Source organism: Dromaius novaehollandiae, chromosome 1 (genome assembly GCF_036370855.1).
Source record: "Dromaius novaehollandiae isolate bDroNov1 chromosome 1, bDroNov1.hap1, whole genome shotgun sequence".
Classification (NCBI taxonomy): domain Eukaryota; kingdom Metazoa; phylum Chordata; class Aves; order Casuariiformes; family Dromaiidae; genus Dromaius; species Dromaius novaehollandiae.
The window spans coordinates 56,883,149-56,907,349 of NC_088098.1; the positions used below are offsets into that span (position 1 = coordinate 56,883,149).

General features: G+C 38.3%; 1 protein-coding gene across 1 annotated transcript in view; it reads right to left on the bottom strand.

Moving 5' to 3' along the window:
* The window catches only part of RIC8B (RIC8 guanine nucleotide exchange factor B), a 37,510-nt gene extending 13,545 nt beyond the window's left edge, over window positions 1-23,965 (bottom strand). Inside the window, exons 1-6 of the mRNA XM_026117989.2 lie at window positions 23,750-23,965; window positions 20,262-20,309; window positions 8,966-9,574; window positions 5,748-5,842; window positions 793-946; window positions 355-450 (exon numbers count right to left, since the gene is read on the bottom strand). Of these exons, the coding sequence (XP_025973774.1) occupies window positions 355-450; window positions 793-946; window positions 5,748-5,842; window positions 8,966-9,574; window positions 20,262-20,309; window positions 23,750-23,839 (1,092 nt within the window). The 5' untranslated portion in view covers window positions 23,840-23,965. The remainder of the gene's footprint in view (window positions 1-354; window positions 451-792; window positions 947-5,747; window positions 5,843-8,965; window positions 9,575-20,261; window positions 20,310-23,749) is intronic.
* Window positions 23,966-24,201: the final 236 nt, after the last annotated feature.

A 24,201-nucleotide genomic window follows, 5' to 3' on the forward strand; every position in this document is an offset into this window, starting at 1 on the left:
AGATTTTTTGATATGCTGGAGGTAGAGGGGCAGGCCTCACTGGGCTCTTTGCCACTCATTGCACGATCCATGGTGACCATATAAAACAGCTTTATTATACCCCTATGTTACTATTCAACATGTACTATGGAAGTTAGTCCATAATATTTATACATTTACATGACTCTGAAAACAAACCATTTTTATAGCCAATAGCTGTCAGAGATCTAACAAAAAAAATACTGAAAGGAATTTTGTGGGAAATTTAATATGAAACCATTCATACTTTGAAAGTATCAGTGTCTTCCACTGAGGTACAAGCCTCAAATTTTGCTATTAGGTTCGTAATCAGATTTTCATGAACAATTTACCTACTTGAGCTTTGATAAACTTCCTGATATTCCTGTGAGTTCGGCAACACCCAGTTAATAAACTGAGAACTGGAGTCAAACCTTCTCTGTAGCTGCTTCCCTAAAATCAAAACAAAAATATGTAAAATATTCTTAAGAGCACATTTCCTATTTCAAATCCTATGGGCCCTTCAACGAAATCCTATGTGATTGCTAAAATATGAACACTATACAGATGAAGGGCCAAAAGTTCACCGTCTTACACACAAGTAGTACTTCAGACATTTACAGGTAACTATTTGTTCCCACTTTTGAAAGTGTTTCACAATACAGAAGCAAGCAAGGACATCCAAATTTCTACCAAATATTGTCTGTAGGGTTTATAAATAATTTAACATAACACATGCACTCTTTGTTCTAATGAAAGAAAGCCCCTTTTGCCAATAAACTTTAAAGCCCATACCTTATCTATTCTCTTCTCCATAAAATCCAGTAAAATTTGAATTGCTCCCATATTCATACCATTGTATTTTATATCTGTTTCTTCTTGGCATGATGGACTAATAAGAACATCCAAGCAAGAAACTGGAACATTGCTTAAAAGGTTGATTGCATTGCTGAAACAGATTTTAAAAATTCATTATTCATTTGTAACGCAGAATTAAAAACAGTACAACTCACCATAAAGTGTTTGTATAACTGCAATTAAAAAGAGGCACAGCAACTTAGAGAATAGAAAATAAAACATAAGTTTTAAAGAGGGTGACATGCGTTATCGCATGAGTGCTGACTCTTAGAATGAGCAAGGAAAAAGAGACAAAAGCTCCAAAAGCTCTCTACTACAGCAGCACACTAGTACTTCCAGCCCCTGTAGTATCCTATCCCATAGATAAGGGCACAGCTATCAGCAGTGTGTTACAGCAGCTGATCTTGCAGGACAGCAGGGGGAACTCTCACATTGGTTTGCAGCAGCCAGAGTTTTTTCCCTCCTTGAAACTTAAACATTTTACAATGCATCCATATTACTACAATTACCATGACTAAATACACTGTGGAAAATATTTCCTCCTCCTCAAAACAATGGGGTCTAGAAATGTCTCAGGTCCCCCAAATACTTGCACTCTTGCTTAACACATAAGGTAGAGGAAACACTGAAGGCATCTAATAAATAAAAAAGATCCAGGTTTTATTTACCAAGCACTACCTTTCAGCAACTGCATTCCACAAAGCACTTGCTAACAGGCTGCAATACTCTAACATCAAGTGGTAATTGATTTTATAAACACTCCTACTAATATCTAGCAAAACACAGAGTTCAAGGTTCTGTTCAGCATGAAAGAGGAGTGCTTCTCAGATATTCATTAAATGATTGAAATTAAACCATAAGGTCCATCCCTCCTCTCTAATTTAACTTACTTTGTAAAGTTCTCTTGTACGATACAGATCCTTTGAGCTTGCTCTCTGTCCTGTTCTCATTACTGACTTGTATTTGTACTCTTCCTGAGTATGATGCTAAGTTACACAGATGCTGGAAAGATTAGACTTCTGTTCTTATTACTTGCTGATGACCAACTAAAATTGTAAGTGGATGTATTTAGAAATAATACGGAACTATGTAGGCTTACATATGCAGACTCCAAAGCTATCAACAAAACCATGAGCACTGAAGTTTCAAAGACTGGCAAAATGTTCCAAGAACACAGGCAACTTTTTAGACAATTTCACTTAACACTTTAAATAATATTTACTTTGAAGCAGCTCTCAGTTTTTATGTTACTTAATACAGCTCTAACAAAGATTTAGTACAACAGAAAGCAAATTGAGATATTCAAATGTAATGGAGCACATTCCTAACAAATGTGCTGTTTTAGTATCATCAAACCGGGTGACTTTTTCACATGATGTCATCCTTCTTTTGCTCTTTTAGCAATTAAAATTCAGGCAACTTGTACTTTTTGGAAGAGTTGTTTTCTTTGTTTTATTTCTAATTCCCATTTAAGATACTTTTTATATCAAACAAGTTATCCACTCTCCAATAATTCAGGAATAGCAAGAAACAAGACTGACTGAAATTTAACAAATATTTGGTGGCTTCAGGCCTTTCATCAAAAGTTCTCTTTTTACTAGTTTCTTATTAAACAACCGAGTTCCCAAACACCTACAAAATTAATTTTCTGGATCACTGTGTCTGAGCTATTCTTTTCAATAAATGAAGCCCGGCTTTCTGATCTTTGTCACTTCACTGACAGTTTTATTTGTGGTAGAGGAGTGTATGAAATTCTCCAGCTACCAGGAAGTCAGTGACTATGCACAGATCTGCACAATAGTGTTTGCATTCCTACTCCAGGGGGTAGAAATACTGCGTATATTACTCTCCCCTTTTCGGCTTCCTAGAGATCATTAATCACTGGGACATGACATCCACCCACTCATGCTCCCAGCCCCCTCCTGATATGCAAATTCAGAAGCAAAGGACTATTTAGAGCTGCTGAATGCCTTGATTAAAACCTTGTTAGTGGGCAAAAATGGCACTCACTCTAATATGCAGTGCTTTAAGCTGTTCATGTTCAAACGTTAAGTAATGTCATGACAGAACCACAGTTATGACAACAATACAGGTACTAAATTAGTTATTTTCCTTAGGTAGCTTCTGCTTTTTTGTTAGAAAGAAAAGCCAAACTGACAATCAATGCATCACAATTCAGGGCTTGTATCCAATACCTGATGCTCATATAAAATAAATCCTCAACCTAAGAGCCCAAGCATTCCATACAAAGGACTCTAACAGGCTGTCCAAACCCTTCATTTAAGCATCTTAAATTCCACAGATTTACAAACTTACAGAAGTGTAAGTGATCAGCAACTGTAAGAAACATACTTTTGTCATTCTGATGCTTTATAAAGTTTACTCTGCATTCAAGTATGTTTATATTTTATTCTATTTTTTTAATTTTATTTTAATAAATGCCTTACTGATGGACTCCAGGTGGATTGCACACTGAGCAGTTGAGCTCTGCTCTCTCTGACTCACACCTCATCTCTAGCAATAAAGGTTCAGAGTTTAGCATACTTAACAGTCCAACTGATGACACAGCCTCATTTTATAGCTATGCTAGCTATGGACTGCTAACACAAGTTTACTCATTTATTATTGAAACTCTGATCTGGAATGAAACACTTGGTTGACTTACTACATCAGGGGACTCAAGTGAGCTATCCAGGTCCTCTGAGGATTAAAAGGAGCATTACCCTGGAACACAACTTTTCTATTCCAGAACTGCCTTGTGATGAATAATATTGGTGGAAAAGTGTATTAAATTATTCAGCTTTTTTTATATCTATTCCACATACGGAATTAGATAGGGTTTCTGTGAAAGAGACAGCATGCTATCATTTAATTGACAATATGACATTACATGTGTAGCATGCAAAGACAAAATTCAGGTTTTGCAGACAAGCTGAAATATTTGAAATGCAAAAAATGAAAGCCTGGGCAGTGATCTAACAGGTTAAAAAGCTGCATAAGTCATAAATCAAGACCAAATATTACAGGCAGCAGAGCTACACTTGCATTTTTTCTTCTACCAACCTGAGCTAAAGAAACTAACTAGAGCAGGTAACAGAGAGAGTAAGTAGCTTTCCCGGAGTAAGAGAAAGATTGATATAGCTCTGTATTGAGCTCGATAGAGCAGAGGAGACAACTGAAAGAACTCAAGGCAGTGATACCCTGGCTCATTTTTCTTCTGCTTGTATCTCCTTTTCTCCAACATTAGGGAGAATCTTTGGTGCCTCCAGAAGGAGGGATGGTCCATGCAGACAGCAGATCTACACAATATATTCCTTCCAACTGACAAAAGCAAGGACAGAAATCAGATAAATATTACATTTGCTCCATAGCTGCCTACTTCTAGCTATAAAGCCTTTTTTGGTCCTGATCTGTTAAGTGTCTGCAAAAGCTAGAAGCAAAAGTACTAACATAACATGCATCTTTTCACAGTAGCTCAAGATAAATTTTCAAGGGTGATATACTTTACAGAGTAATTAGAGTAGTCCCATATTCCTGGACAAGGAAGCAGAGCACATATTCATTGGAAGAGCATCAGCTGTATAGTAACTCACTGTAATATCAGACAGAGTTCTGCTGACTATGTATAGGCTTAAATGCAAGAGGCCTATCTTTATCTTCTTGTAGTTATGGAACTTGTCCAAATCTGTTCAATATTCCCAGCTGTGGGGAAATTATTCCCACTAAACTGTCCCTTAAGGGAAGATGAGAGACACCCACCAAAAGCACCAGCAAAGAGAAAACACCGACTGCCTTTTAGGACACACTCATCACTATTTTTACTCATGGCAACTACTGCAGTGAAATCCTAAATTATTCCAAACTGGTCTGCACCAACTGAGAAGAGCGCTGATGTAGGATCTGAGTGCTCAGCTACTAAGACTGTTGATCTCTGAGAGCTTTCCAAGATTTTAATCAAGTTCATTGAAAATTTTCAAGACTGCTGGGTATGAAAAGCTATATCCTTCTTCTGGCTCAGAACAAAATCTTTAAAAGATCTTGCATTTAGATATACAGATGTTTTGACTAAGAAAATGACAATATTGATTTTCATTGCCAAGAGATAATACAGGATAGTGTTTGAAGCTACTATACTGTTGGGCTTTTGGGCAGCTGACCTATTTAGAAAGATAAAAATATCATCAGAGAAAGCCAGTAATTTTGAACAGGGGAAAACTACCGCCTCACTAAAAAACTCTGAATTTTGGTTGTTTTATATTTGCAGCCAGTAATTCAGTCAGATGCAGGGATGAGAAGAAAGAAAAGACAGCATATCTAATAACCTAAACTCCAAGATGATTCACTCACCTTTGCGTGCCTTTAAAAAGACAAAACAACAACAAAAACCACCCAAAACCACCACACACACACAACATACCAGGGAATTGATTTTTGTAACTCTAATAAAGTAGCCTAGAACTACTGGAAATAAAATATCAACCTGTTACTTCCACCCCAATGCATCAGAATTTCAGAAATTGCATACAAAAATCTCAAAATGTAGCTTTTCCATCAACATCTACACAAAGCAACAACAGCTGCATTCCGCTTTAATTTGCACTACCTCTAGGACTTCCATAAATAATTTTATCCTCAATTACATGAGAAAGATTTCAGCAAGGTCAACTTCATTATCATTGATTAAAAATAACAACCTTACCAGCCACCTCCCCTTTGGAACAGTGGACATGTTTAAACAGCATTTCAGGCAAAAAGCTTTCATTAAAAAGATTTACAGATTTTAAACAAGTTTAATACAATTATAGTTTTCATGGATTCCTTCTTTAGATATTAGCCAAAATATTTTTTTTAAATAACCTTTCAAAATAGATTGGTTGTGCAATTCTACCAACCTGTGTAATTCTTCAGTTTTGTCTTCAGTAGGGCCGCTGGTTAATAAGCAGTGGCGGAGGATGGCAGCCATGTAACGAAATTGATGAGATTCATTCTATATAAATATAAATTATGAAGATATTTTTTCATTTTGAAGATTGCAAGTGAGGGTTTCAGGTCACTAGAATAATAAAAATTAAAGACGGAAAATACCTATTAGATCATAACATCCATCCCTATCAATAAAAGGACTGCACCTTAGAGTTCACTGAATGCTTAGCGCAATGTAGCTTTGCTGTGATGGTGTTTTAACATCCTTGGGGATTTCTTTCCCGTCAAATGAGCTTTTACTATCAGGAAACCCCCTGGGATATTCAGGCTAGTTAGAATCATTTGCTCAATTCCATACCACTAATCTTAATCATACCACTACTATCTTCCTTCTTGAGTTTACATACAGCTTTCTCTTCATCAGTTTAGATTCCGTATGTTCATTTTCTTTGCCTCATTCCCAGCTAGTCCTTTTGCTGCCAACAGTATCATTTCCTCCACTTGATCCGTTTCCTTCCCTAATTTCACTTGCTTCTTCTCCCCCGACATTTTTTCTCCATTTACTTATAAACCTCTCTACTCTCACCAACCCTATTTGCCCCACTTTTGGACCTTCCAAGCAATTCTTCCTTCTAATCCCCCATCAAACAGCAGCCACACAAAGTATACCAATAACTGCAATCATTTAACTACGCATAGCATTGTCCTGTTCCTTTTTTATTAGCTCTTCCTGGCATCCATCATATGTTCTTGTGTGTTTGTCCTAGCACAAAGCACCCAATGCATCACTGTAACATCAATGTCCAAATCTGTCAAGTATACCACCTGCGGCTTGTCTGGCTTTGCTACTTTGATATCATCTCCAGTCATTAACTATTGGTGTTTCAAATTATTCTTTTCCCCATAGGATGACCCTCATTTAGTTTTCTACCCATGCTCCTAACCTCACTGGGTCTCCTTTTGTTTTCCATCCTCTTTAAAGTTTGTAATCTCTTCAAACTCTGTATCTTCAGCACACTTCATTAACATGCTGTTTACTCTTCTTGCAGCTCATTAATATTTCCACAGGGATACTTGCTAAGCAGAACATCACTGAACATCTCCTTAATGACTTACAACTAATAAAGAGTTCTTTAATTTAATGGTTTTTTGCCTTTAGGAACTTCTAACTATAAAAGCTTTATCTCAAAACAGAAAGTAAGCTTCTCCAGCCTCAGAACATTTTAAACACTCATTTAACTTAAAATAAAAATTAAAAAAAGGTTACTAACACCAGAATTTCCTCAAACCTGAGGGAAATTTCTCTGATAACTACTTGTTTGGGTCCTCTGGGGAAGAAAAGATTCGTGGGACAAAATCTCCCCTATTCCAGAGGGAACTGCCAAATGAAGTCTCACTAGGTACCTCCATGACAACCATGTGCCATATTCCATCCTTCCTTCTGAAGTAAATTGAACTTAAAAAATACTGGGAATCTTGAGAGATCAAAAGAGCATAACAAGTTCAAGACAGACTCAGGTTCTAAGAGAGTACTTCTCAAGAAGTGAACATTTAACACAGCTTCATTTTCCAGCTTAATACCTGAATTTATTTCCTTCACGCAAAAGTATTTAACCACAGGTACTTCTTTTAAAACTCTTAAACAGCAGCCATTCATACAGCTGCATCATATACTTGAGTTTGGGTCTTTCATTTTTTTAATCTCAAATGCAATCATTTGCCTATAAAAGAACATTTTCTTCCTTTGGGGAAGTTAAAGATATGTTTAACATAAGTCTAGGCTAGAAATATAAAGAAGAGAAAAGCCCCTCAATTTCTTCATATTTGCTTGAAATTTCAAATATTGGCTATTCTGATTTCTCCCATACTACCTTACTCTTAACTTTGGGTATGTCACTTCTTATTCAGAGTGCTCTTGGGACATTTTAGCCAAGAACAAGTTTTAAACTCTTTTCAAGTTTCACATTCCTTACTGAAGCTCACTTAATGCATAATTAATATCATACTTGCTGTTCAGTCCAATGCACTAAACAGAACAATTATTTGTCCAGTTTAACTACTGTAAACTTCTACATAGTTTTATACACTGGATCACAATTACAATGTCCCGTGAAAAGGTAACAACACTCTTTCAGAGACAATAGTATGTGCACTAAGAAGAAAGATGCTATTTAATTTTATTACTGTATTGGAGACTTAGGTTATTTCCCCCCCCCCCAAAAGAAAGTTATCAATATTGTTTCTGCTTTCTAAACTTTTAGGGATGCACCACATAGCAAGCACATTTGCCAGGGGGAGGAGGGAAGAATAGATCTTATGTCATGAAAAAAAAAGAATAAATCTTATTTATAACAGATAACAACGAAAGTGTATTTGGTGGTTGTACCCGATGTCATCTTAAAAGATCAAGTTTAAATCCAAACTTGGGGCTGGGAGGATGGGAGAGAAGGACACTAAAAACAGCACCCGCGCTATTTCTTCACGCAGAGTTATTTATTATCAAATATTAGAGGTGATGTGCTTATAATCATGCCCAGAAAAGCTGAAGGGAGCATGGGAGTCTTCTTAGCTTCAGTCGTTATTCTATTGCAATAGTCAACAATGTAGCCATCTGAGACACATATATTAACAAGTTTTTCCTAGCCAGCTAATTATTAGTGAATAGCATTTATCTTCTTTTGGAAGTCTCTGACTCTCATGAAATACTCTTTTTAGACACATTCTACTATATTTTTTAGTTTTTATTTCAAAATGTATGGTTCTAACTTGTATTATATAATCCAAGCTATCCTCCCACTACACAGATAAATGTATTAATTTTTTTCCCCTAAGTAGTAACAGGATAAAAACTTATTTTGGCATTCAAAGTAATGAGCTTTAAAGACTCAGCACCTCTTCAAAGCCCACAATCATAACCAGAATTCAGACACAATGTTTTTCAGACAGATTTTACATATAGAGAAACTGACTATGTTAATATAAAATTTCAAGGCGACCTCAGCTGCTGTTCTGAAAATCCCAATCTATCTTCTATCAAAATTACAGCAACAAAAGAGATCAAGGATTACAATCCTTGCCCCTTGCTCTGGGTCTTGGACAACCACCGACTCTTGTGTATCTATGTGGTGGTTAGGGCTCTTGCAGAATAAACAAATCCAATCTAGAAAACACTTCAGCTAAACCTTACCTCGCTGTGGACATTCCAACTGTCAAGTGTTACATTAAAAAGAGCCTTTAGTGCCTCAATGGCGCAATCTGTCTCTTGCAAAGATAAAGGAGGCCTGTCATGGTCTTCAGCTGCTTTATATTCTTCTGTCCATCTTATACTCAGGGAGCTTTCCAAAGCCTGAGTCAAGACTTGCACCCCTTGTAGTTCCTGACGCAACTGTGATCTAATATCTGTGTGCAGAAGTGACAAGAGGAAGAGAAGACGCAAATCAAAGCATTTAATGTCATCAACAAACTGTTGGTCCTTGCATTTTTTCAGAAGATTGCAGAGCATAGCTGCAAGATTCAGTTCCAAACTGAGCTTCTGTGCAATAGCACTATTAAAAATTATGTTACAGAGGCATTTTAAAGCTTCTACTATAACAGGATATTCAGACACCCTTTCCAAAGAATCTTCCGTAGTGTCCAGCTTTGCTAGCCTCATGAGGATCTGCATGTTCTTCTTCGTGGTTACAGGTACTAAAACCTTCTTGTCCCTGGAGAGAATCCGCAGGGCCTCTAGGCAGGCAACTTGACATGAGGTTTTTGTGTCTTTTTCAAGGATGTTCAGTATTTCCTCACATAATTTCTATGCAAACACAAACAAAAACCAGAAAGAGTTTTATCAAAATTTTGGTGTCAACAGGAAGCTACTCTTGCTAAACTTCAGTATAACTAATGAATTCTCAGGTAACTTACTTTGAGAAACTAAGTTTTCTATATTAGCTTTTCAGAATATAAACTATTACAAAAGATGTCCAAAGATCATCAAAAGCATTTTTCTTTATAGGTACAATCCAAATACATCATCACTGGCAAAAGCAATACGCCAAAATGGCAATACATATCCTACCCACTGTTGCCTGTTACAAAATTTTCTCAGTATCAGAGCTAAGAACCTGAGGAGTGAGAGCAGCAGGGCTAGAGAGAATGGAAAGGTTTTTAAATATATCAAAGTAGAACAGTCTCATTTACCTACAAAATTATAAGCTGAAGTTGTTTCAGTCAGGAGACTGCCAGAAATGAAATCAAACCAACAACTGCTCAGTGTACAAGTACTAGTATTCCACACTAAATAGCAGCTACCATTTGTGTTGCTGCTTCAACCTGATATACAGACTCCTCCCATATTAGGTATGATTCTCAGAAGCAAGATCTCTGACTGACATAGGAAGTCTAGCAGAAGTCAGAAACATAATTCAGTCTCGTTGCAAGACTTGGGCTGTAGCAGTTCCACCAAACCAGTAAAATTGCTGCCTTGTCAACAGTGTGCTCTTGAAGTGGAAATTCTTAACTGGTACTTTATACCAATATGGCTGTTTATGGAAAGCATTAGTCATATAAACATAGCATAAGAAAATACAACACTCAGAACAATAACATCTTAATTAAACAGCAGAAACAACACTATTAATTTGAATTACCTTTCATAAGACAGAAATAGAAAATCAGATGATCCATTAAAAAGGCGAAAAAAAAGGACAGAAGAGGTTGCTTGATGCAGCAGGATTCCATAGGGCTCTTACTGCCATAAGCGCAGGACAACAGCATTACTCATGGGTACCAGAGCCACAAGTATATTTATGAAGAATTTCCCAAATAAGCAGGAATAAAAACTTTATCATACATCACAGAACAGAGTTACTCCCCTTCCCACCCCCACCTTTACCTCTTGACCATTGACCTTAGTAAGCTGCCAAGGAAACAGAGTAGCAGCTGATTTGTATTCTATATCATGATCTCAGGCAGTATATGTTAACAAGAAAACAATTTTAAAAAAAGTAAAAGAATACTACTAGTACAGGACAAAAAATAGCTCTTAGGGAATGGTCTGTGGAATTGCATTTTTCAGCCCTGAAAAAGAAAGACAGAGTGGATGGCACCCCATCACCCCGACTCAAAGTTCAAGATGAAAGCTGTACTCGGGACACCCAAGAAAGTTGTGTTACTTGCAACTAAAGACAAAATTTTAAAAATAGTTATGTCTAAAGCAAATCTAGAACAGACACTCCAGCATATGGGGGAAAAAAATGCAAGTTTTAAGAATGTTTACAAGACAACCTGTAAACAAGCCAGACAGTAAGAACTCATAACACAATTTCTAGTCTGCTTGTGCCGGAGCAAAGCCCGCCCAAAAGCCCTATCAAAATAAAACCATGACTACCACTCCACAGCTGTGACTACATGAATCCAGTATGAGCTGGAAAACAAGGAGTGAGCTCCACATCTTACTATCACAAGTAAAATGACAAACAGCGATTAGCATATTCCATTATAGATATTGCTATAGTATACAAAAAACAAAAAAAATTTGACCAACTGAGCTTGTACTTAAGTAATTAATATGTGAATTTCATAGACAGGTATCTGGAAGAAGATACTTAGGTATGGAATTTTCACAGTGCTTCAACGTTAACCTGGCTCTACTCCCACAGAGGTATGCAAGCCTCTGATTTTAGCATAATATGTTAGACTTGCACTAAATGTTTTCAGGGTGACTTCTTAACTGTTTTTAAAAACCACTAGGAAACAAGAAACTGCCAGTCTAGATTCACAGTCAAATTACATGGCCACAGCTCAGACTTCTGAGAAGAACTTTATTTATATTTTTTAAAAAGCTTTTCTACAATCAGCCTTGCTTTGCAAGCTGAAGCAACAGCTGTGAGGTCTGCTTGATTTTCATAAGTAACAGAACTAAATAGACAATTCAGAGGACTACAGATGGGAAAAGGCCACTTTCTCCTGTTCAAGCAGATTTCTATTAGACTTACAAGTTACAGTCTTCCTTATTGATAACAGGCACTTAAAGGTAGTCCATGATAATTTACCTAAATTCAATAGCTGGTTTCCCAACTAGACTCTCACACTCTGCAGAAACTGTGCAGCAGCACTGTATTAACAATGAAGGAAGTCAAGTTACCACCTCTGCCCAAACCAAGATTTTGAGTGAACACTTCAAAGACACATTGGACCAGACAGACTGCCTTATCAGTAAATAAATGCAAAATAAAAACATATCTGACTTTTCATTAACAGTGTTTTTGTAAAGTCCCTGAAGGTTTCTTCGCAGACTTTAAAGACCGAGGATCACCTCATAACTAACCTGATCGAATCAATATCCACTGAAATTAAGGAAAATTTCCCTAATTTTGTTAACAACAGAGTCTATGCACACAATACATCTGGTGCTTTGGTCTGTAACCTCAGTCAGATAAAAACCTGAACATTCACTTGACTACAAATAAACCAATCTCCCCAAAATTCAGACGTCCCCCCCCCCCCCCCCAAGTTGCATCTACCTGCTGCTATGGAAGTGTCACTACAAAATGTCAACAGCACCATAGGAGAGATTCCAAACAGCACTAAACTCCCACTGACTTGCCACAGGAGGTGGAAACCTCTCCCTCCACACGTTTGAAGACCATCCTTGCAATTTAATTAAAGATTATAAACACCATCATCTAATCGTATCAAATCTTGGTGAAATGCAGCAACAGAAGATTCTTATCTATGATTAGCTGTGCTAAAGATAGCTACTAAATAGAACGCAAGCATTTTATGAAATTTAGCAGTCCACTTCCAACTTAAAAATATTTTTGTATGTTTGTAAGGTGTTTTCTTTCCTGCACCTTCCTGAAGTCTTGACTGTACAAAAGATTTCATAACATAAGGCAAAAGTTTATTTTTAAAGGCATTAATTATACATTGTCTTATGCATGCTATGAATGTTAAGGCTATTTTAAAGCAGACGTAGCAATAACTAAGCCATTACATCCTTTTGAGAACAAATTACTAAGCCTCATAGGCATTAGAGCAAAACATCAGTTCTTAAAAGCTAAGACATATTAGTGAAAAGCACATAAAAACTTTTTACAAAGTTCTCTGGAGTTAAACCCTGCTGAGCCATCAAGAACAATTTCAGAGGCACCAGCATTCAGCTGAAATAGTGCCACTTGCAATAGTGCTGAAATCAAGACAGTGAAACACTGCTAGCTGATCTCAAGTGCCATCAGGGCTTAGGAAAAGTTAGAGCATCTGATTTCAGTTCAAGAATTATCTATAAAAAAGCTCTGATGCAAGGGAACAAACTTCCTCCTATTAAGGAATTGCTGGTTTGGGGACAACTGAAAACAAAAGCCATGTGCCACACTTTTTCTGCTTTCTTCTTAACTGTCTGCCTGTGTGGTAGTGGGAAAGGGTGGGGGGTGGTACAGGGTGAAGAGAGAAACAGGAAAGGAGAGAACCACAAAAATAACATCATGCTTTTCATTTTCCTTAGCAAGAGCTTTATTCTACCTCCCCACTAGCATGGCATAAGCTCAGGACCACAGATGCTATCTATTTGGTTTGAAATGAAAGTAAGTGAAAGAATGCTGACAGTGAGGTACTTTCCCATTCACATAATATGATTTTGACCTTTTCAGGGTTTTATTGGTAGCCCCTAAATTGTGTGTATTTAATATTTCTGTTTTGGGTCCTATCTTTTGAAAATTCAGAAGAGTTGTGATTTTCATTAACTGCGCGACAGCAACAAGCGTTTTTCATATACTTTTGAACAGACTCAAGACAGTTTTTAGTCTCTCTAAAACTCTTTTTTATTGTAGAAGACATTTACTTCTCTAGAACTCAAAAATTCCCCGCTTTCAAGCTAACAGTAAGGTTAGGACACAGAACAATACGTATTATTTTGTCCATGCTGTAATGTTAGTAACATTACATCATTTTAAAATTTTACTGTGTGTTAAAACACATACAAAGCCCACATACAGCCATCTTCCATCCTGTACTGACAAGCAGGATACTAACCCATTTTGGTCCTCTATCCTGACAGCATAAACAAACACTTGATGCTAAGAAGCAATATGCTCCTTTAAAAAAAGCAATATCCTGAGACACAGGAGAGTTGTAGCTTTTTCCCTTGCTCAACCACTGGCCTACTGTGTGGCTTTGGGCAAAAAAAACAACCAAACAAAAAAAATAAAGCAAAACAAAACCCAAAATTCCTCTTTACTTCCATTTATTTTCTGGACTCAACCTGAGTTGAGGATGCTAGATGCTACTGAAAAATAAGGCACTTTGTGATCTTGCTCTTCAGCCCTGTGGTGCCTGCACAAGAGGTCCTTTTCCACCTGCCCTCTCTGTCTTTGAAGCAGATGTTTATAAAGCATACCTGACCTAAATCCACTTTTTCCAATTCATAGACTACTAAGCTCAGGCTACACTCTGTCAGTTGAATTTGCTGTAGCTTTTAAACAACAAAGAACATGAAAAAAAATTCCTTTGCTTGTTCCCTTTTGGCAAATCACTCTCTTTACTTAAACATGCCTTTGGATTACAGCAGGAACAAGAGAATAGTTTCCATTCCAGAAGTATTCAAAAGCCAAGTAAACACTCCTTTATTGAATACAGCATTTAATCTAGATACTAGTGGTTCAGTGCTGAAGAAGTTGCAATTGAAAGATGAACATTAAACATTACAGAAGTATAGCAGAAACCTAATCTCTCATTTTCTGCACTTTTGAGTTACACCATAGCACCATAAGTACATAGAGAGGCATACTTCTCAGTATTCGAGTTTAATGTAAGACAAGAAAAAAGAACTGCTGCCAGATTGACTTGCAAATATATGTAGCTCCCACTTTCCTTCTTCCTCAGTAACAGAGCCCATTAACAGAATTGCCAGAAAGTCCATCAACAACAGAAATGAGAGAGTACAACTCAGTAGATACTCTTGTTTCTACATCACCTTCACTATATTCCTCATGATCAATGCACATAGGGCCTGCTTGTATGCATATTTCAAGGCATGCACATATATCCATCTTGATAGAACAGTGATATTAACCCCTGGGGAATAATCTGAATAGGTCTGATTTACAAAATTCTTGCTACACTTGTTAGACTTAAAAAGGTCAAGCTTTTTAAAGCACTGGCCCAAAAAATCAAATGAGTCCTCTCCACCTTCTCTTAAGGGTCAGGAAAGGAAAGTGATAGCCATGAGTGACTGTTTAATGTTTTAGCACGGGCGAACTGGCAGCAACAATGTCTTCAGCCTCATCAAGAATTACGTGGCAGAGTGCATGATGCTCCCCATTCTCCTGAATAATGGAGAGTCGCAGCAGGTCATGCTTTCCTTCTGCTGCACTGACTTAAGTCTCTCTAGTTCATTTTGTTTTCTCACTCATGTTTTTCATCATTTTTCAAACCTCAGTTTTAATTAAATTCTCTCTAGGGAGTTCACAAGATTGGTATTTTTTAAATTTGTTGAATTCAACCTACTTCTGCAGCTGTTCAGTGGGCAGCATGGTTAACGAAATCAATGGTAGTGCCAGAAACAATGCTCACATGGAAATGCATTCATAAATACTGCACCCAATTTTTCTTCAACAGGTCACATAAGTCTGCTATGGTTCACTCCATTTGTACTGCTGTCTGTTCTTCAAACTTAGTTTTACTGATGCCTTCTACTTTACTATAAACAAGAAGATTCATAGTAGGCTCTACTCAATTTCACATAGGTGAGGGGAATGTTAGTAAGTAATCAGTGATAGACCGGACCTGAATTTTTACACCAACTCTAAGTTTCTGTGGCTCTCCAAATTATTCAGAAGCTTCCCTTAACACACAAGCCTCTTTCTATCTCCTGGAAGGCAAAATTATGCATTTTACATTTCATATATTTTCACTGAATATGCAAAACAGCATTGCAGAAAAACTATAAAGAGACTACGTTTTTGGCAAGTCAGAGATAAGAAGAGATTCCAGGACCAAAGAGGTGTAACTTGGAATTGCTGAATAAGATGTTAGCTGACCATTTCTGCTAACAGGAGCAGCATTAAAAGAATAAAGTAATTGTTTTATGCTACTATCAGGTTTCAGAGTTAAGCATCCAAGGTACAAAGACAGTAAGCCCAAGTATATTTCAAATATTAGTTCAAGCTTTAGCTTTCTCTGAAAGTCAGGACAACGTTTATATGTACTGCATATTCACACAGTTTACATTTTCATTATCTGATTATGCAAATAACACAGATTCTGGAGTACAAAAAATGAAACCAAGTAAAAGTTATATGGCTCCACATTCTAGGCATTCTGAAAACACACCTCTCTCTCTCACTTCCCCAATTACTAATAAAACATTTAATGTTAAATTCGCATAGCATTTTGCATAGAACACTGTTTTAACTACTGCCACAATCACGATTTAAATTTTAGAATGTTATAAAGAACCTGCACTTTGTAGATCTGTATCTATATGGATGTGCTCAGGTTCAATATCCATAAATTCACCATCATGCGCTATAGTTTACTTTTAAATCTATGGTTGCAAAACAAAGAGCAAAGGCCTCAAAAGTCAGCTAGTTTCACTTGAAAAAGATACATTCTCCTAGAGGTTCTGACAAAAGAATGCTAAACAGAAGTGCTTCAAGCACTTGATCATGAATGTGTAAAGGAATCTGACTACTTGGGAATATAAGGAGGCATGAAGCAACATCAGATTAAACTCTTTTGTTTATTTACTGGGAGTTAGTCTTTCAATTCTATGGTTTTCCTCTATGTATGGCATAGTCCGACAGCTCTGATATTATCATTGTTGAGAACTTCTTCCAGTTTACAGAAGATGGGATAAGAGTTGTGAAAAACACAGAGGCAAAAGGAACGAGCTCAGCTCAATGAAGGACACTGTGAGTGAACCAGCAACAGCAGCAGCTAATTAGGTTTTTTTTGAGATTCAGAGTGTGACACCATCTTGCTCCAACATGCTTTACTGCTTTCATCTTTGCAAAGTTCAAGTTTGGTACAGCCCACAGCCTTAAGGAATCTTCTAATTAAATTCATGATGTGGAGAGAAAAAAAAGGGTTCCACAATACATTTGATACAATTTACCATCATCTATTTTAACACCTTTAATAAATTCAGCAACAGGGGGAAAGAGACGGTTCTGGCAATTTTTACCCACTAAAGGCAGCCTTAAATTTTAGACCCATTATGTTCAAACTGAAGCTGTGCAATAAATCAAGAAAAAAAGACATTCAAACTTCAGAGATTTGTATCAAGGAACTAACTCAAGACAGTAATTTGGAGACAGCTTTCTTATGAAAATGGGGGAAAAGCTGTCAGAAAGTGATTATAACCACTTCCTTTATCTTTTGTAATGCAAAGAGGGTGTAGAAACCAAATGTTGCAAGTACTACCGGAGGTGAAACAGACAAAAGACAGGGAGTTCAAGAGGAAGTATGTAAATCATAAAGACCCTATCATTTCAGGTAAGAATATGGCTTATAAGTAATAAACTTACATTTGGCTGCTTTTCCTGTTCTTTAAACCTCAGTGTCATCTTCATCCAATTAAAAAAAGCCACCATTCCTGGCTACCCCGGGGCAGATTTACTTTCTCTGTTATTATTGCCTAGGCAAACAATACTGGTGGCTGTAGCTCTTTCCAGTTATAGAATGTCACTATTAATGGGGACATCAACATTGACAGAAGTTTCTAGGCCACAGACGATGCTGTGATTTTCTTGCCTTTATAAGTTTAGCAGGAGTACAAGCGTGCTGCTACTTCAGAAGCAGAATTAAGGCTCGTCAAAGTAAGATAATGGAAAAATAAAGCTAAACCTATTTACTCATTTTTTAATTGAGTGGAAAGTGACTCAAAGTCATATAGCATATTACATATAGCATGTATTTGCCATATAGCAAATTGGGGATTTTGGAAATTTTCTTTTTTGCATTAAGATATGTGAGGCTTGAGCTGAAGTGCCTACTCTGTCACATCCAGGTGAGGACCCTAAACCTACCTCCCCTCTCTGAGGTGACTTGCCCAGTCAAGTTACCAGATACTCATCTTCTGGAGTTGACACAAATTCCATCATAGACCTAAAGAACCAACTGTTTTTTTGTCAAACATGCTACATTCCTGAGAAGTCTTCCAGTTTTGAAGACACAGTCTTTTCCAATAAAACCCTGTCAAGAACTCCTTGGCTAGCTCATACAAATATTTGAGATTTCTAAGAGCTGGCTAACCTTCTCTGAAGCAACCCCACCAGCTTAATGTCAGCTGCTAAACTTGAAGAAAGTTATTTCTGGCTGGCAATTCCTATATTGTTTATACAAAAGAACTGAAAATAGGCTTTCAGAATTCTGTCATTCTGAATGTAAAAAGAGGTAGTGCAGGACAAGGGAGGAACATGGACACAATCAAGATGGCTGTCACCATATTACTGAAGGCCAGCTTCAAGTAAAGCCAGAGTTAAAGCCAAATACTTAATAACTGTAGGTAAGCCTTTTGAAGCTTTAGAGCTGTAACACAACATTAGTTGCTAGACACATGTTTTCTTCTATGTACTTCTTGGAGGAGGAGGGCAGATTCAAGAACAGAAAACAAGACCTTCAGTATCAAGTATTGTACGCAAATGTTGCCTTTAAAAAGGTGACTCTGGTCACATATGGTCTTTTCCATTAAGAAAGGTAACACTACGAAAATGCAATTTTAAAAAACATTTTAATTTTGTTTAGAACAGAATTTTAAAGTCTGCTTAATGTGTCAAACACTCCTTGGTGAGCTCCATTCAGCCTTAAGTAACGTCACAAAAACAACAAAAATTTGCCAGGAAAACGTGTAGCGGACTTAACCAATTAAGGAAATAATGATTCCACCAAGAGTTTTCAGAATACTTTTTAATCAAGTCAGAAACCACAACGGGCTTAAAACACTGAATAACAGAATATTCAACTGTATGCGCACCTCTAAAATGTTCAGCTTATAAAACTATCAAATATATCTAAGTGTTTATCATAGTGATTACTGCTCAAATTCAGCTTTCACTATTCAAATTTGTAAGTCAGTCCTATGATCAATTAAAAGTACTTTCCATAAAAATCTTGTTTTATCTCTGCATTTTACACATACTTGAATCCAAATTCAAAAAGTTACATACATCAACAGAAAAACTTATGAAGCCTTTAACAGCTGTTGTGCAAGATATAAAAAGCAGAGCAGGAAAAGATGTTCTTAGATGGCTCCCAGGTCTGTGAAACACGAACCAATTCCACAGGAAGACTGCTAGGGAACATTCCTGTTTTTATTTTGATTTACAAGAGACAACAGCAACATTAACCATAGTATTATGTAACTTTCAGTATTGCTTTTGTGCTGATTACATACTTGCACTCCAGAATAAAGTCAAACTAAGAGGTCTTCAAGTCTTCTGGGAAATCAAGAACTGTAACTTAAGTTTACAGTACACATTAACACTGATAAAGGGAGACTTATCCCACCAATTTCCATCAGAAAATGTTTTGAGAACTGAAAATATTTACATTTTACATAAAGTCATAGAGTAAATCAATGTGTGTCAAATTCAAGACAAGTTATCCTTACAGAAATGTTAAATTCTCATTTCAAACTTTGAGTTTACTTTTAAAACAGAGAAAACCTTGTTCATTAATGAGCCTTTTCCCAGTAAGCTTCTGACTCAGCCTGAACTCTATTTAGAGAAAAAAAGCAAGGGACATCTCATTACATATTATGTCACAAAAATAATAATTAAAAAAAACCACAGGGGCAGTACAAACTGTAAACATTAAAACTGAATGATTCTTAAAGGAGCTGTTAAAACCTGACACACCTGTACAGCTCCCTGCCATAAAACACAAACATTTCCTGCCTTTGGCACTTCACATCCACAGCACACATTCCGCTGCAGCTACCTATGGAGTAAGTCTTCTGTAGTTTTGTTTCCCTTACAGCTTCAGAGATTTCCTCAATACTTTTCCCTTCATCATAATCCCTAATACTTTTTAAATGTCTAAGACAGACAAGAAATACATCTGTTACATTATTACATGCTGAAAGGGGAAAAAAAAAATGGAAACATGTTTTACAAAGTTGCTTTCTATCTCAGATCCAAAAGAGAGTATCTTCAATTTATTTTTTCCAAAAATTTTAACTGTTTTTTCCTAAGAAAATCTGTGTCTATCAAAACTCTTTGTGTCTTTTTTTTTTCTTTTACTATTTTTGCTTGAGACAGGTTTTTTTTTATTTTTTGCTTGGTGGATTATTTTTCTTTTTTTTGGAGAAAAGGGAATAGTGGGGGGGTTCTCATGTCTTTTGTACTGAAGAAACAAAGACAAAATCAGAACTTTTTGTAAGTACCACTTAAACAATGTCTACTTGCATCATTTCACAATGGCAGCTAAGTCACGAGACAACCCTTCCTTTGTTACATTTCTAAGCAAAGCACACAGGAAGCTGGATAGCCTGTTTTACTTACCTTTCTTTTCTCTTCATCTGCTGGATCAAATCTGAAAACAGCCCTGTTCTGTAAAAAAGAAAAAAGTTTACATTTGTTTTGCATGAACATCACCTGTTAAACAGCTAACAACTGCAAAATTATTATAAGCTGTAGCAGTCTGGTTAGAACCTCAGCTCATAAAGTGATACCCTGTAAACTCACGTCCTTCTCCCATTCTACCCAACAGTAATAATTTCAGTAAGCAGCTCCAATTAACAATTTCACAGTTACCTCACTGCTGGTGCAGAATGAGCCTTGGTCTATGGGCTCTGTTTGTGATATGAGTGAGCACCCTCACATAGCATTTTACAAGGCCAAGAAAACATTAGCTATAGTCTTGTGTTTTACAATTACCTTACTACTCAGACTTCCTAAAGCAGTTCTTGTTTACAAGCTTTTGATTGTACTTTAAAGTGCCCCAACCTGGAAGAGCCACAGCATAAGCTTGTCCAGAAAACAAGTACAAGTCAAATAAATCTTAGTACAAAGACTATATTTTCTTCTGTTTCCATGTTGTAGTAATTCTCAACATTTGTTTCTACAGGTACAGTTAAATTTAAGACAGGTATGGTCTAACAAGGAGCGTTTGTGTGTCTTCAAGCATTTGAGCTGGTTATTGAGACTAGTTCCATTTTTTTAGTATCTTGAAGTATGTTAATAATGAAATACTGCTCAAACGACAAAGTTCATTCTCCAAGTCAAAGGAAAAAGCAGCACTGTCAGTGGATAATTTATTATTTTAAAACTTTCAAACTAAATGATTAAGCATGATAAACAGCTTCTGAAAAATCAAAAATTCTATTACCTTTAATACAAAATTTTTCTACATCACGCCAGCAATTGAAAAACAGAAGTGATCAAAGCACATTAGTGGGCTTTGAAAGAAATTTAGTAGTCTAAGCATTGTAGGAACAGACATTTGAAATAATCACTACAAATGGGACAAGACAGAGGAATGAGAAGAAAACATCTATCAATTCCTCCGATTATAGTTATTTTGCAGCCACCTGCAACTGTACTTAATCTTCCAGCTAAATATGCTTTAAAGAGAAAGGATGGATTATCTACTGTGTTTAGTTTGGAAATACTAAAAAAAAAAAACAAAACAAAAAAAATGGGTAAAGAGAATCTAGAACACTGTGCCCAGTCTTCTCTGGCCCAGAGGCAATAACTCTGACTTAAGAAACACACTGCAGGCAGCAACTGCTGCTATTCTGAACCAAGACGACACAGAACCTTCTGCCCTAAGTTCTTTCGATTCCTGTAAATCACAAACACCACCAAGAGACTTGAAAAGTTACCTGCTGTCTGTGAACCACTATTAGCCTAGACCTTAACCAAATATATTAAAGATATCTAGTAATCTACATGTGTAACAGCACTGAGCCAACGCATCACTTTCTACTTCTTGTCTCTTGCCACCAGAAGAGAGACGTAGGAAACATTAAGGCCAACTTCTCGACAAGAAACACAATAAGGGAAGCGTCATATTCAAACAGTACTAAAAGATTTCACTAAAAATCCAAGAACAGAAAGCATACCAGCTCTCACTCCACCCTTGAAAAGTCACCTTAAACCTAATTAAGTCATCTGGGGGAAGAGTGGAGAAGGGATGGAATCCAGTACAGCAAATTTCAGAAATTATGTTTTACATGCACTTTTCCACTGAACACATTACAAAATTTAACAGAGGGTCATCTTCAGGAGTAAATACAGGAGGTAGAAAGTCCCTTAAACAGAACCCTCAGTACCTTTGTTGTCAGTGAGTTAAAACTGTTAGATGAGTCTAATGGATTCCAGACCTAACAGTACTTCAGAGAAAGCACCCTGCAGCTGCTCCAATCTCTACATTTGAATTTCACAAACACAAAGATAACCTATGTGGACTTTTGCTCAAGCTTCTCTTAGAAACGCAAATCAATTACTGTCATTGTAATATTTAAAGTTTATTGCACATAAGATAGCAAATTTAAAGCCACCTCTCAGAGTCTGAAGAATAACTTTACACCAGTGCACATTCACATGACTTTTCCTCCTGTCACAGTGCTAGGAATCTTTAATTGATAACCTGAAAGTCTATTTCTTCAACAGATTCCTGAATTTTAACAAATATTTCAACACAATTGCATTTAAACTACACCCAAAGCCAAACCACGAGACAGCACAAGCTTTAGGGAACTTGTGTGCCACCTACAGAAGTGTCTACGCAAAGGACAGTCACCTGTTTTGGTGAGACATGATCTTTAGAAGCAGACTACACTGCTCTAATGAAATCTAGGTAGCAAGAAGTCCCCATCAGAAAAATAAGTAAATAAAAATCCACCCAACATCCAGCTTCACCTTAATTTCTATGTCCAAACATTACCAGGAAATGCAGAAATATCTCCTAACCTCTTGACTAAACAAACAACCATCCTATTGCAATGATAGTACACACTGGGTACTTTTTACTACCTGTCAGCATTATAAACTCAATCTGTTGTGACCCAGCTTTCAGCTGTCTCACCTTTTTCCTTAGTCTGGTCAAAAACACCAGAAAAGTAAGTGAGGTTTGGCAGTCCCATTTTACATCCCCCCACACACTACACAGCTAATTCTCCACATTTTGACAGTCACTGTCAAAGCAGCGCACAAGCCTCTCTCGCGCAGGCCGGCCAAACTGGGTGACAAGGGTCTGCCTACAACAGGCAACACCTCAGGCAGGTGAGCCATTACACAGTGTTATTCTTTAAGGAAGTTAAGAGTTATTCCATCCAGCCTCTTCCAAGAAGTATATATGCGAGTTAAAAGACTTGAGAGGCAAAAAAAAAAAAAAAAAAAAGAAAGAAAGAAAACAACATTTTACAGCTTAAGTTTACAGCATGATCACTAATAACCCACCATGCGACATGTCAAGCAGACAGAGCAGAGGCAAAACAAGGAACAGGGGATCGAGAAGGAATAACCAAGTCCTACAGGAGGCTTGATCCCTATCTGTCGATACCTCCAATTTTGTACCCAGGTAAAAAAAAAAACCTGTCTTCCAGGAAGTACTGCCCCTGTACACAGCCCCACTACCACCGTGCGTGGTGGCTTGCACAGCAGTGAGGTAGGAGGCGCCCTGAAGGCGGGGGGAAGAGTAAAGGCCGCCTGCGGATGCGCGCGGGCATCCCTCGCGAGACCGGTATCCAGGAGGGTCCTTCGGGACGGCGACGGGCGCCGGCTCCCCCGCGGAAACGCGGTGCGAGAAGGGGGCTTCGCACGGGGACCGCTCCGCAGAGGGGCGGCAGGGAATGGGGAGGCAGCGAGCAGCGCCGGCGGGTCGGCACGGCGGGGGTGCAGAGGCGAGACCCCGGGGGGGGGGGTGCGGGGACCCCGCGGCTGAGGCCAGGCCGGGGGCAGCGGGGGGGGGGGGGGGTCAACGGCCAGCGCGCGCCGCGGGGGAGGGCAAAGGCCGCGCGCCCCCCTTCCCCCCAACAGTCCGTTACCTCCTCGTTGTACCGGCCCAGGACCTGCTCGACGGCCTCGGCGCCGCCACCGCGCCCCGCCACGGCCTCCAGCACCGCGCCCAGCTCCATGCCCGCCGGCCGCCCCGCTCTGCTCCGCCGGCAGCAGCCACCGCCCAGGCGCGCCCTGACCTCCTACCCCGCACTCCGCACCCCCCCCTCCCCCCGTGACGCAACCCTTCCCTTGGCAACCGCCCGCCCGGCATGGCGGGCCGATAGGGAGTCCTCGCGCGCTATTGGCTGGAGGGGGCGGGGCCGTGCGCCTCTATTGGCTGCCCTCCGGCTCTCTCCGCGGGCACGTGATGGAGGTACCGCCCGCCAGCCAGGGAGAGGTTGCGGAGACAGGACTACGCCTCCCAGCATGCTAAGCGACGCAGCACAGCCGCCTGTGGCGAGATCTGTGTGGCTTTGGTGCCGTTTGGCGTCATGGATGT